The 14,542-nt window shown below is 36.1% G+C and overlaps 2 protein-coding genes across 6 annotated transcripts in view; both read left to right on the top strand.

The window, feature by feature from the left end:
- The window catches only part of POLK (DNA polymerase kappa), a 35,579-nt gene extending 24,677 nt beyond the window's left edge, over positions 1-10,902 (top strand). For all 4 annotated transcript variants that reach the window (XM_048053666.2, XM_048053667.2, XM_048053665.2 and 1 more), the window contains 8 exons: positions 522-646; positions 815-981; positions 2,309-2,341; positions 4,229-4,325; positions 5,546-5,717; positions 6,567-7,523; positions 8,684-8,735; positions 8,851-10,902. In XM_048053666.2, coding sequence (XP_047909623.2) covers positions 522-646; positions 815-981; positions 2,309-2,341; positions 4,229-4,325; positions 5,546-5,717; positions 6,567-7,523; positions 8,684-8,735; positions 8,851-8,935 — 1,688 coding nt within the window. In that variant the 3' untranslated portion in view covers positions 8,936-10,902. The remainder of the gene's footprint in view (positions 1-521; positions 647-814; positions 982-2,308; positions 2,342-4,228; positions 4,326-5,545; positions 5,718-6,566; positions 7,524-8,683; positions 8,736-8,850) is intronic.
- A 157-nt stretch (positions 10,903-11,059) lies between these two features.
- ANKDD1B (ankyrin repeat and death domain containing 1B) overlaps positions 11,060-14,542 on the top strand; it is a 30,264-nt gene continuing 26,781 nt past the window's right edge. For both annotated transcript variants that reach the window (XM_066988410.1, XM_048053672.2), the window contains exon 1: positions 11,060-14,342. In XM_066988410.1, the coding sequence (XP_066844511.1) occupies positions 14,313-14,342 (30 nt within the window). In that variant the 5' untranslated portion in view covers positions 11,060-14,312. The remainder of the gene's footprint in view (positions 14,343-14,542) is intronic.

Raw genomic sequence — 14,542 nt, 5'->3', positions numbered from 1 at the left:
TCAGTGAAATATTTATGTATTTTTTAATTCTAAATGATTTCAGCAGTGGTAGTCCACAAAAGACTAGTTTGGTAAATTTTGCCAAAATTACTGTAGTATTTTTACTGAACTATAAGAAAAAATCTCCCTCACATTGAAGTTTATTATAATTACTGTTATACTATTTCCTTTGTCTTACTATAATCACCATCATAAAATTGTTCAACCATTTAACTTGTGGTATTTTTAAAACACTTGTTATTTAATCCCTTGTGACTGATGACATGTACATGTTTTGTTACCCTGACTGTCTCAAAATAGTAGGTACACTTTATCTGATGCATCAAGTATGTTTAAACTACCGTATCTATGTTCTCACATCACAAAAATTTTTTACTGGATTTTAACAAATCTTGTTATCATTAGTTACTGTTCTCTTGCCTTTGCTGAATATGTAGGCTACTCTTGTGCTCTTAAAAATTGAATGATTTAAATTTTGTCTTGTATTTTTTAAAAATGTTTTTTATTTCTTTGTTTTTAAGGAATAGCTCCGAATACAATGTTAGCAAAAATGTGCAGTGATCGTAATAAACCTAATGGGCAATGCAGAATTTCTCCAGAGAGACAGGCTGTGCTAGACTTCATAAAAGATTTGCCCATTAGAAAGGTAGGAGAAATCATATTTATCATTATGTTCCTTATATTCTAAATGAAAGATTTTCACTGAAGAAATATATTTTTCTAAGTAACCTGGCCAGTTGTGTTTGATTTAAATTGTTTTTGGTATTGGACACACAAATGGGAAGTTTCCAATTTTAATGATTTTTTTTTTCAGGTGCCAGGCATAGGAAAAGTAACAGAGAAGATGCTAAAAGCCCTTGGGATTGTGACTTGCTCAGAACTTTACCAGCAGAGGGCACTGCTTTCTCTTCTTTTTTCAGAAGCATCTTGGCGTAATTTCTTAGATATCTCCCTTGGGTTGGGTTCTACACATTTGGAAAAGTATGCTTTGGTTTTATTTATTCTTTCCTGTGTTTACATCTTGCTAACTGTTTCCTTGTGTGTGTTGCACACTGTACATTTTAAGACACATTTTATGACCAAAAAAAAATAATATTAGGCCTGTTTAATTGTATTTTTTATTCTGTCTCTGACAGACAATGTTGGTATACTTATGGCTAAGATATAAAATTTTGCTTTTAATGTTTAGCTACTTTGGGTAACAGGAATGTCTAAAATATGAAATCCAAAAATCCTGTCAGAGAAGTTGTGAATAAGTGTATATCAAGAGATCAAGTCAGTATCATTTAGGATAACCTCAGAATTACTAGAGTAGCTAAAGAGAAATTAGTTATTTATCCAAAGCAGAGATGTTCAGTCCTGTTTCATCTATAAATATAACAGATATTTTTTTTTTTATTAGATGTTGTACAGTTTGAGAAATCTCCCACTGCATTTTAAAAAAAGAAATATAATAACAAAAGGAGCATGTCAAAAGCCAAGGTTATCACTGTTAAGGAAAACGCATTTTTAATGATGTGGTCTAAGAAAATTGTTTTCTTTGTTTGACTTTTATTAGCAATAACTTGATTTCAGTGATTTTTAATGTGGAAAAACCAATCCCTTGACATATGAATATATGAGTTCTCAGCAAGTGGTTTGTATTATGGTCATTGTCTTTGACAAGCTTTTATGAAAATCTAAGGATATCAAATTTGTTATTTCTGAAGAAGGAAAAAAACATAAATAAAAGGACATACAAAGAAAATGCTCTAAGGAAATCCTTAAATACAGAACCATTTTTAAGGGATGCTTAATTAAAACTGGAAGGAGGAAAAAAAAATAAAAATGTATTAGCACATCACCTTTAGCATGAACAATAATTTGTTTGAAAACAAATTAATAATTTGTTGAAAACACATTAATTCCTTGGATAAACAAATATTCCAATATGCATAGTCTGTTTGGGATTTTAATAGCAGTACTTCGGTTATACCAAGGTGAAACAGTATAGGATTTTTAGTTTTGTTGTTAAGTGTTTCCATCTGATAAGAGAGAGCAGATTGATTTTGTAAGCTATAACTTTTACTGACATCTGATCTATGTCTTTGTTACATCTTTAGTAGGTTGTTTTATTAAAAATGTATACATATATATCCTTTGCACCCAATCAAACTCAGTGTACAAGATTTGCAGAAAAAGTTAGCATCCAGATTTTCTATAAACATTTGCTGTTATTTTTTGAAGTATGATTGGCTGTCTCAGAGTTTTTTGAAAAGATAAGAGTTCGAGGTGAAATGAGTATATTAATTTGTTTTTCTCTTTAAAGGGATGGAGAAAGAAAAAGTAGGAGCACTGAAAGGTACACCTTTTTAATATTGAAAAAAAAAGTACATTAATCACTAACCTTAGTTAATGCCCATTAATGTATGGTTTTGTTAGCCATATAATTTCACTGTGTATTTACATGTGTTAAAAAGCTCGCCATGTACACACCAAGCTTACTACATCAGATTCAGGCTTTTTTTTTTTTTTCCCACTCTTGGCTTCAGAATATTAGGGATTTACTCCTGTTGGTTTGTGTGCTCTCTTTTCTCATCATCTGCTTTTCATGTTTTTAATGCTTCAAAGTAGTCTTTGTGCCATAATGTAGGGTGAAAATACGTAAGGGCTTTAATTTTTTGTATGTTTCAATTTAACGCCAACATTATCTAATAGCCTGCAGTCACGTGGATAACAAGTCTAGTGTAACGCAGACTTGAAGGCACTAATTTTGCATGGGTAACTGAAATTGTTACATTCCCTAACTCTTTAAGTTCTTAGCAATGTAACTTCCATTAAGAAGGGAATGTATGTCATTGTTTAAAAGTGAACTTCTGGAAAGAAAATACTTCAAAGAGAATCTGTAGAGAGCTGTAGTAATTATCTCTACACTCATCTCAGAAAAGCAGATGAGAAGATTCATATTCTTATTGAGACAGAATAGTTTTGGGCAGCTTAAGTAAGCACTGTAGGGTTTGATACCACCAGAGCTGATACATTTATAGCTGTAGTGTTTTTCTGGTTTGCAGGCTGACAGATAATCTGGGTGGCCTGTTGTACTTCTCTGGTTTTAACTTCCTTGCTTCTCTCCTGAGAGAGATGGGTTTAGACTAGAGACGTCAGTGGGCTGCCTGGATCATGGAACTAGTTTATATGTGGGGAAGAGATGGTCCTGAAAGAGCACACTCTCTATACTGCCCCTTCTAAACTTACAACTCTTACAACTTCCCATATACTGCAGCCTTGCAATGCCGCATTGTTAATCACTGCATTGTTGCTGGTATAACATCAGTTACTCTTTGGATAATGGACCTAAAGTGAAATATTCAGCCTGCTAGTTTGGCAGCATGCAAACATTCTTAGGGGAATGTGAATCATAGTAGAGGATGACTCTGCGATGTGATCTGGTAAACTTGAATATAACTTTGAGACGTGAAATTCAGTGTAACTATAGGGACTTTACACTCATAAATCATTGTTTTACTGGCATGAAACAGTGGATCTGTGAGACTTTTCCAAAAGCATCTGACACCTGTAAGTTTTGATTCCAACTTCACTTAAAACTACTGCTCACTGAAGGTGTTGCCTTTCCCCTTGTGTTATTCCTAAAAAGCAGATGCGTTAATAAAAAATAATACCGTATTTCCCCTGATGAGAAGCTCTAGCAAAGGCAGTTAGCAACATCTTTGGCAGAAAGCTAGTTTTTCCTCCTCTATAGCTATCCATAATTATCCTGGCTGGCATCTTTTTCTTAACATCTGCAATATTTATTTCTGACACTTGGCTCTGATCTTGACTTTCTAATCCTTTCTTTCTTCTGATGTTGCACAGCAGTGTGCAAAGGAGATTATATACAAATTACTTGGCTACCTCCATGAATTCAGTTGGTGTTAGTATTCTCTCTTGCAAATATTTAAGCATTAATGACCTTGAATCTTACACATTTTCAACTACTGCATGAAAAGTTGACCTGCTGAATTATTTCATTATTTGAAGGGTTTGAAAACATTTTGAAGCACATAAATGTGCATAAATCTTTTTGTACAATATTTGTATTAATATTAATTTTTCCTTTGAGGAAACTCAAAGGAAACTCAGACCCATTCTTCTAATGTAGATTTGTTTAACTGTTCAAGAAACATTTTAGATGGCAATCACTGAGCAACCTTTAGATTTCATTCTGAAAAAGACTTTACTTTTATCTTAGAACATTCAGTGAAATTAACACAGCAGAAGATCAGTACAGCTTGTGTCAAGAACTCTGCAGAGACCTTGCTCAGGAGTTACAGAAAGAGGGACTTAAGGTATTTGTTATTATGTTTACTTGTTTACTTAAAGACAACACTTTGCACTCAAGCTGATGAAATGTAGTATTAGCATGAATGCTTTCATCAGAATCATACCATGCAATCTATCATTACTTTCTTTAATTTGCAGATAGAATGTGTTAGACAGCATTTTGAGTTTGTTCAGATGGCTATCTAATAGTATGTGTAGAAAAACTCGACCTAATTCTGGCAAAATTATTGAGCATCTAAAAAAATATATACTAAAGGCAATTTTAATAAATACTGGAGATGCTGAAGAGAGTTGATTGTCTATGAGCTGTGCTCTGGTCAATCATGTAATTCTAGCATATTTAAAACACTGTGTTTCCCTCCTGTCCTCATATAGGATCCAATCAATAGTGGTCTAGTTTAAAAAGCTCACGTCCCAAACTTGGAAGTGATTTATCCATACCATTTAGTGGTATGAACAGTACGAACAGCCCTTGTATTCTTTCTCCCAAGTTTCTGTTTATTTTTTCTGGAAAGAAAAGTTCATATTTCCCATAGAGGTTTTCATGGTAAACCAAGGAATAACATTTGAGACCTGAAAGAATTCTTACTAGTCCTCTTCTGACATAAAATATTCTCAAAAAATGTCAGGTTAAAAGGGAAATCATCAAAAAAGAACAACAAAGGGATACACTTGCAAAGGCACCAGAGCAAAAGGAGTGCCATTTATTTGCATTTGGATGGACATACTAAGTAACAGAAACTTTTTTGAAGGTGTTGCCAGGGGAATATCTGTGCTATACATACATGTTGTGTGTTGCTCTGCTAGCACAATGGGAGAGGAAGTTTTCTGTGGATCCTTAATTGGATATCACTTATACATCCTTAGTAGTTTTCCCAGCAAAATTAAGATATCTGGCACTGAAAGTTTCCGAGTGGGGAAGTAATTTCTCGTTGACAGAATAGAAGTTGTGACTGTAGCCAGAGCATGAAATCTATTGAACAAGAGCTGTTGGCAGATGGTCTGCCAGGGACCGTAGCCAAATGACCCAGTTTAGAGAATCTGACTTTGACAGCAGTTTAACAGCAAGTGCAAAATCTTACAGATGAATTCTTGGCAGTACCCCTTGCTGTACACAGATAAGCACAAAGTCTTGACTATGGCTTTAAGACGCTTATATAGATGCTACATAATAATTGTTTCTGTGCCATATACTATATGTGTAACTTTTTTTTTTTCTTCGTAGGGTAAAACTGTTACCTTGAAGCTAAAGAATGTGAACTTTGAAGTAAAAACAAGAGCTTCAACAGTGCTGTCCTCTGTTTCTACTGAGGAGGAAATATATGCTGTTGCTAAGGAGTTGTTAGGAACAGAAATTGATAGCGTTGCTCCTCAGCCTTTAAGGATAAGACTTATGGGTAAAACTCTTCCTTTTAAGAACTAGATCTTATTATGTATCAAAGTAATAGACTATACTCTAAAGTTAAACCAATGTAAAAGGTTTTATCCTTTCTCCATTACCCTAGTGTTTTTTGCAAAGTCAAATAGCTTTGGAGTGCTGAATAGTGATTGGAATGTTTTGCTAATTGAGGTTGTACCTTTCTTGCCACCTGATAGCCTCGGAACAACGTACATGCTGACATGAGAAAGAATCTTACTGCATGGCAGTTCTTAATTCTGCTGCCTTAAAAAAATCTGCTTTGTACTACAGCAACAATTAGTTCCTGTACATAACCTCTTTCAGAAACAAATGTTTTAAATAAAAGTGCTTAAATTTAAAGGTACCATGTTCTGAAAGAAATTTGAAAAATTCTGCCAGAAGTAGACTCTGTGTTTTGAATCTAAGACCTGTACATTTCAGGTGCTTATATATTCTCTTGTTTGAACCGTTTGGTGTTATATAAACCTTAGTTGTCTATGGTATCAGTATGTGCTGAAGAAAAAAAAAATATTTGATGGGGAAACCTGATGCAAAACTGTCTTTCAGATGGAATTCTACTTAACTGTTAAGTTTATAGCCTCACTTTATGGTGCAATTAGTTAACTCTTTGTGGGTATCGAAATTAATAATAATGTTGGGCAGGTCTACAGGTCTGATAAAATTGTGTGGACCAGGTGATCCATTGTTAGCATTTGCAAGTACTACAGCCTCCATTTAGAGGAAAAAATGCACTTTCATTGAGTGGTTGTATACATCTCAAAAGTGTTAAGTATCAAATTTTCATAAAATTGGTATTATCATTTATAACTTTGTTTTTCATCATTAGGTGTACGAGTATCAGGATTTTTAAGTGAAGAAGAGAAGAAATACCAACAAAAAAGCATTACAAGCTTCTTAAAATCGGGGAAAGAAAATGGTTTTCTTAGGCTTCAGCCAGGGAAATCCAACCAAGAAAATTTCACAAAAAATTCAGAAGCATCTTCCAGAGGGAGTTTTTTTGATAAAAAGCGAGCTGCAAGACAATTCAAATGTGATAATCTTGTTCCAAATGAAAATGTAGGTAAGCAGCTCTTTCATGATATGAAATCAACAGCAAATTTTGTGGAAGAAACAAACAAGGTCACAGACTTACAAAATTCTGATGTGTGTAAGATCTTTACCTGCCCTGTTTGTTTTGAGGAGCAAAGCAGCAGTAATTTGGAAGAGCTTAATAGGCATATTGATGAGTGCCTTGCTGGGAGTCTTGTTAAAGATGCTGTGAAAATATCAAAGAATGACAATTCAAGAGAAGATACACGTAATTTTTTTCCACACTGTAAAAATGAAAATGTTGAAGCCTGTAAAAAAACTAAAACGAATCAATTAGGAGGAACAGGCCAGTCAGCAAGTGCATCTGACAACTCTGCTAGCAATTGCACAGAGAGATTCACTCAGATAATATCTGATAAACCTCACAGAGAAAGACAACCTGGTGATCTCAGTGCTATTGCTAGGAACACATGTATAAAACAGTGTCTCTTTCCCAAAAGAACTTCACAAGAGGATGCAGAACATTTTGGAGAGACAGAACATACAGAAGAAACTAGTTCATCCTGTTACTTTGAAGCCAAAGAAGACAATGTTCTTGTTTGTCCAGTTTGTAATTCAGAACAGAAAACCACCAGTCTTATGTCATTTAACAGACATGTAGATGTCTGCTTAAATAAAGGCATCATCCAGGAGCTGACAGAAAAAAATAGTTGTCCTGCTAAGACTTGTGATATGGAAAATTTAAACAGAGCTGGTGAGTATGCACATTAAGATGTATTTGGTTATTCAAATTATCCACTTGTGTAATGGCAATAATTTGGTAGTGGTACACTTTGAACTTTTCAGGACTTGGATGTTTTTACAACAAGCTAATTGGAGTAAGGTCTGTGTAAGAGAAAACACTTCTATTTAAAAAAATATCAAATCAGTTTTTCTGATAAACTAGCTTTATAAGTGAGGTAGTTACACAGTGCATTCTCATTTGTAGCAATGGTAGCACAGGAATTACTGATCATTACTGTGAATGTTGTGTCTGTTCTCTCCTCCCCCATCTTAATCAGAATGGTGTTTGTAAGCCCACTGAGATTTAGGTGAAAATTAGTGAAAATATTTTTAACCTGGATCATTTAAGAGATTTAGTTGACAAAATAGTTCCATTAATGTACTAGCAAAAACAAGTTGTGAACTAAACCATAAAGGCAGGAAATTGCAAGCATGCTTTTCATGCTGTAAAATGTCACATAACTGCACCTGTAACATGCCAAGCCAATGGCATGTTTACTTGGGTAATTTCTCTCTCTTTTTTTTTTTTTTGATGAGGGGTTAATCTTTGGCCAGATTGTAGGACACATGGAGTTATTTAACTATCTGCTTGAAGTACCTTGTTCCTAATTTAACTTGGGAGCTTTATATCAGGAAATACTAGAACACAGTTAAGAATTACAATACAAATATTTTACGAAGCAAATTTCATAAGCAGTATTGTTGTTACATGTGCAAACAGACTATTTTAAATGAAAAGTCTCCTATTGGCAAAGTTTTTTTCCCCTACAGGTTAAAGAAAAAATAGTTTTCAACAAACACCTTGAAAATCAGCTGCATCATGCTAAAATATTTCTGAAAACTATAAGATTCAAGTTAATCACTTAGAATTTAATAAATTAAAGTGTTTTTTTTTCTCGTTAAAAAATAAAAGAAAGAAAATTAATAGAAATTACAGTACTTAAACTGCAGATAACAGAATGTCATCTGCTCCTTAAGACAAATTCAGTTTGGGTAATATCAGAAAAAAAAATTGGAAGGAAAAACCTTATCCAAAATTGTTCTTTTAAATGTTATGCTATGTGTGTAACTTCTGCATCATTCTTTCTTTACTAAAGCAATTAATTTTGGTTCTTCCCAATTACTCTTCAGGAGGTTTAAGCAGAGGACAGCAGTGCACAAATCCATTACAAGGAACAAAAAGGTAAGGGTATCTGGAAACTGAGTACACAACTTATATTTTAAAATAAACGAGTTTTAAAAAAAAATCAGTGTTAAAGTTGTATAAATGTATATTGTTCCTTTTTTTTTATCTTTAGGTCTGGATTAACAACTTCACAGTCAGTATCGAAAAAGGCCAAGTCAAGCAATTCCAAGCATACAATTGAAATGTTTTTTAAATGACTGTGTGACATCTTCCATATGAAGTATTTCATAGTGTTTTACGACTGCAAATTAATTTAGCATTGGTGGTATGCTGGATTCAGATAGAATCTAGCTGAATTCACACAGGAGCCATTGCATATCTGTGATGCCTGTGTAAAAAGAATATGATGTTTGAAGTCGAAGAAGAGATACAACTGAGGTCATTCAATTATTTTGAAAAAAATACTTTTTCAGTTTCTGAGAAATGAAATTTGCTAGCACTTTTTTAATACTGAATATATAAAACTTTGTTAGAGTCAGCAGCAGTCTCATGAATTGCCTGTGCAATGGAACAGGTTGATTAGAACTGCCATGGAGAAAGTCTGCAGCGCAAGCTCCCAAGAAAGTAGGAATCATTAGCTAGGGTGCCACATGGTGCTTGCTGACGGCCCTTTTCCTAGATCTGACCTGCCATCCTCTCTGCAAGGCAGAGAGTTGGACATGGCAACCATGGTTGTGCAGGCTGATACTTCCTCAGGCAACTGAACACGAAATTAATTTGTGTTACTAGCTGTGTGATAACACAGAAGAGCTGAGTTGCTTGATTTCAGATCCTGTGAATGTCTGATTTGTCAGTGGACACGAAAACTGATTAGTCTTGCAGCTTCAAAAAAAAGACCAATATTTCAGAGCATGGTCAAGCTTTCATTGTTGTCACTGAACATGACTTCAGTAAGAGGTGACGGACCAACCGTAAAGGGCTTACTGTGGTGAGATGCAGCGTGACTTCGCTGATACTAAAAATATTAATAAACCAGATGACGGAAGAAGGATGTCTTCCAGGATAGTCAAACAAAGGCTGTTTGATCCTTGCCCTTTCCAAGGAGACTGAGAACTTCAATTTTCGTTTCAGTCATTAAATTGGTACCTGTCAGTGGGACTAAATTTACTGTAAGTAAATATGTAATAATAATAATATGAGTAATTTATAAGTATACAAGATGCTGAAATGAAGAAACCTTATTAACTATCTTTATTTATAATTATTTTGTATTTTTGAATAAATGATATTTTATGAATATACATATGTAAGGAGGAAATGGTAAAGTGCAAATATTTAAAATACTCTGTATAGATACTCTGTTTACAGCAATTTGCTTAAATGTAGACATTTTATTATAATGATTTATGATAATAGCTTTCTTAGAATTTATGAAATGATAAAATTTTGAAATATAAAATTTGTAATGGGTTAATCTTTAAAATTGCTACAATAGAAGTGTCTGTCCCATTGCTTAACTTTGTGGGTATTACTTCGGGGTTTGTATGTTTTTTTAAACAAATAAATGTCTTACCTGGTATGTTTTAGATGCTCAGGCTAAGTTCGGAATGTACTTTTTCACTTTCAAACTTGTTGGAATGATTTCACTATCTCCACCTGCTCATCTCTGTTTGCCAGATGCCTCTGTACCTGCAGCTCTGTTATTTGAATTCAGTGCTCTCTAATCTGCTTTGGGCCAAATTAGTTGATCTAGTTCAGACTACTCTGTAGGTTGAGACAGTTAACTTCATCTAAACAAGGTCAATGAGCAATCAGCATTTAGCTGTTCTGCTGACAGAGGTGGGAGCTGGAAAATTCTGGTAGGGAAGACGTAACTGCAACTAAGGGAGCAATGACTTAAGCTACCACTGCAGTTTAGAAACTGAGCACCTGTCCTTTTATTGATTTAAATCTCTCTAATTCAATAAAGTGTAGAATCTGAATGTTATCTTGTCATTATGTGCATATCTTTAAAATTTGTAATTTTACATGTGCATTACTCAGCAAAAGAAGGAAACACCTTTACGTGCTTGAACAAATGAAGCTGGATTGGCTGAGCCTGGGAAGTGGTTTTATCATTTGTTCTAAAAAAGGTGTCATAGATTTATCTTTGAATGTCATAAAGTTAAAGTCACGGAGTATGTTAAAGTTAATATGGAAATAAAGCTCATGTTATAATTCTAAAGCCAGGAATGTCTCGTCTTTTGAGATGTGTATAAAATATACTTTTTGGAAAGGTCATTCTGTATGTGTACAGAAAGTGGCTGGTGAGATTCTTCTAATGTTTTCCATCTAAATCATCGTTTGTAACTCAGAACTGTATTTTATATTCTGTGTGATTTCTTATACCATGTTTATTACTGTTTTTATCTGAAGAAGTCCTTCGGTTCAGAAACTTCCATGACGTGTTTTTTTTCTTCCTAGTTCTTGTGGAGAAAACTGTGTAAGCAATATGTTTGTTCTGCATTTTTCTCTCACTGTTATTCTCTATTGGTAATAACTGACTTTAACTTAAAATCTGCTTTCATTAGCATCTGGAAAGTCTTTATAGCTTGCCCGTGTCTAACAATTTGTGAAGTATTTCCTTTGAGAACCGTTCCATACTTGCTGTATTCATAGTCCTGAAACACACGGATGCTCTAGGATGGCTGCAGATGAGAATTTCTCTGTAGTGTAAACTTCTCGGATCTTAATGTTGTTCTGTCCACCACTTCTGAAGAAAAGAATGCAGACAGCATATGCGTGACCAAAGCACTTATCTGTAAGGAGTATGTTTTGACATAAGTGGGACAAACACAGAAATGACTCGAAGAACAACTTGCTTGAATTTACCTTCTAAATCCTCAATACCTAAAAACTTAAGACTGTAGAGTAGCATTCTCCAGTATAATGTTTCCTGCTGCAGCAGTATCTTGATTCACTCATGGGCTGTGAAATACCTGTATACAGAATGTCTTACTGTCAGATATCGTGATGACCCATTTTGTTTATTAGTTGTCTGGCCTGGGTATCTCAAAATCTTTATTGCTAGAAATGTAACTGATGGGAATACATAAATACTGTTGGGTATGCCATTTTCTTCTTAAAGTTGCTGAAGTTCCACTTTGAAGTGGCAGTAATTCTACAGGTAGGAACATCAGCAGCACAGAGTTTGGGCTTGGATTGCTCTGCCATTAACTTGATCCATTTTGGAATTATTACAGAGTTTATCACATCCTTGTCTCCATCTCTTACATTGCAGTATGTATATCCAAGGAAGAGATCATATCGTTGGAGCTGTCGAGAATCGTACTGCCTGCAAAGTGAGCCTAGGGAACAGCCTGCAGATGCCCGAGTTTGTTGTCCAGCTGGTGTTCTGGGGATATCTGCCATACCTTTTCTTATTTCTGTTTGTGTAAGTGAGCACCTGTTGAGACTGGGCCTCTCTGCTTCATTATTCTAAGCAGTACTCCTAAGGAAAGGCAAGCTGCAACAGGTAGCTGTAACCATAAGAGATGAAGAGAGGAGTGAGTGCAACTGTAAGGCACTATGGTTGCCCAGGCTAACAATTCATGCACCACGTAAAAGTGAAGGAGATGTTCCAATAGTTCCTTGGTCTGCACTTTATTATGGATTCTGTGCCAGTCTTTTATGCAGGTTGCTGTGGGGCCCTTTGAAAGAGTCAAGGAAGTGGATAAAGAATTTGCTATTTGGGAAGTATGAGAGCATAAAATATAGCTGTACTGGGAAAGGTAGGAGAACAGGGATATGCTGTGAAATAAGATTATTGACATGATATGTCATATGATATGATTGACAGTAATTAGAACCTGAAACTGACAGCTGTTTTTACCAGGCTATATGTAAAATTATGGTCCTGGTTTAAAGATTCATGTTTCCTACTTCAGGCTGGTTGTGTGAGGTGAACCGAGTAATTCAAAAGTTGTGTCATTTTGAAAAGAAGGATTAATGTTCCTAACAGTGGGTTTATATTACCAGCCCAGTCATGATACAGAAATAAACCTCTTCCTCTTAAGATGTTACACTGGAATGTTTGACTCACAGGAAGCAAGTAAAAGTGAAATCTCCATGATTCAGCTATAGCTAAATCAGTTGTTTGTTCTTTCTAATCTGGGTTTATTTTCACACTTATTTTTTTTTTTTTTTAAATTTTTGGCTGAATAACATTTATGTATTGGAGGTACTGTCAAAAAAATATCTAGTTAGTTCAAGGTGTATGTGACAGTATTAAAGATGTTCAAAGGTGAAAAGAGCTGAATTATGCTCACACAGTGTCACGTTCTTTTCTCCTTCTCCGGCTGGGGGTGCACCAGAAGCTGGGAGGGGACACAGCCAGGACAGCTGGCCCTGTACTGTATGGTGCAGTACTCCCCTGTAAAACTGGGGAGAGTTGGCCAGGAGGGCTGCCATTGCCTGGGGACTGGCTGTGATCAGCCAGCTGGTGGTGAGAAATTGTGTGGTGCATCACTTTTGTATATTCTTTCCCTTTTAAAATTTTATTTCCCTCCCCTCCCTTCCATATTAAACTTTTTTTTTCTTTCCCTCCCCCCCCCCCCCCCAATTCTCTCCCTCATTCCAGCGGTGGGAGGGGTGAGGGAACAGCTGTGTGCTCTGCTGTGTGCTGAGCTGCCTCCTGAGTTAAACCACATCACCAGACTTTGCTTGATGGACTAACTTTTGAGTCATTCAGGTTAAATTTGTGGTGGACACAAGTAATCTCAGAAGTTAAGACTGTGATTTAATTACAAAAAAAAATTATAGTGAAGAAACTCAATGTCTTCAGTTGTGTAAGGCAGAAGAATGATAGTTCTGTGCTCTTTGGGCTACTATTCTGATATTTTATTTTAAAATGTCAGCAATAACAGACACTAATTTTAAAGTAAAATTTAACCTAGTTGCTCACATTAAAAGCCAGCAATTTTTATGCCCTATTTCAGGTAATGGTTGCCTACATGAAATGAAATAATCCGTTTAAGCAAACCAAGGAAAATATGGATCTGGAATTCAAGATAAACAGAATTTTCTGATTAGATAGGTCTCATTATGTCAGTTCACTAAAACTGAACCTTTGGTGATGTATGTATTGATTGATTTTGCTAGACCTAGACAAAGACAAGCAAAAATGTTGTCTACATGAAAATTAACTGAAAGTCTTGTGGCTGGATTAATTACAACTGTTTCTGCTACAACATGCATATTTCTGCTCAGATTCCTGCCAGAAGTACCGAAGTCTCTTGCCTCCCCAGAGCATGCCATGCCTGCAGGGGTGTCTGTAATCCAGCGAACCCTGTGCTAACACAGAATAACTCCGAGAGCAACTTCCCCCAAAAGGGCTTTCTGAAAAGGCCGAACCTGGTGGAAGCTGGGCTGATGTGGCCAGGTGATGGTGTGCTGCTGCCTGCAGCCTGGCTGGGTGTGCTTGAGTCAACTCAGAGCCCCAGGAACCGGTTTTTCAGTGCAGCAGGGAAAACACACCCCAGGCACCTCCCTCGGCAGCCGGCATGGGGCCCCTTCCCTCAGGTGAGGAGGAAGAGGAGCTGCCAGCCATGATGAAGGGGCTGAGCCACCTGTTTGGTGCCAGGGAGGGTGTGATGCATGGAGATGCAGCGGCCAACCACAACAGCTGTGAGTGTGTGGGGACTGACGGGAGGTCTGGCTTCTACGCAGTGAGCCAGAGTATTGCGCTGGGAAGTGAGGAGCTGTAGATGTGAGATCCAGAGTGGGGTTGGGTGCATCCATCTTCCAAGAGACAGTATGTCCTGCCATCCGTCTGGCACCCCGCTTCAACTCGAGATGTCCAAGAGCGCTCTCTGGGGTTAGCCACA

Source organism: Anser cygnoides, chromosome Z, assembly GCF_040182565.1.
Source record: "Anser cygnoides isolate HZ-2024a breed goose chromosome Z, Taihu_goose_T2T_genome, whole genome shotgun sequence".
In the NCBI taxonomy this organism is placed as follows: Eukaryota; Metazoa; Chordata; class Aves; order Anseriformes; family Anatidae; genus Anser; species Anser cygnoides.
The sequence above is the reverse complement of the archived record's forward strand: the minus strand, read 5'-3'. Positions and strand labels throughout refer to the sequence as shown.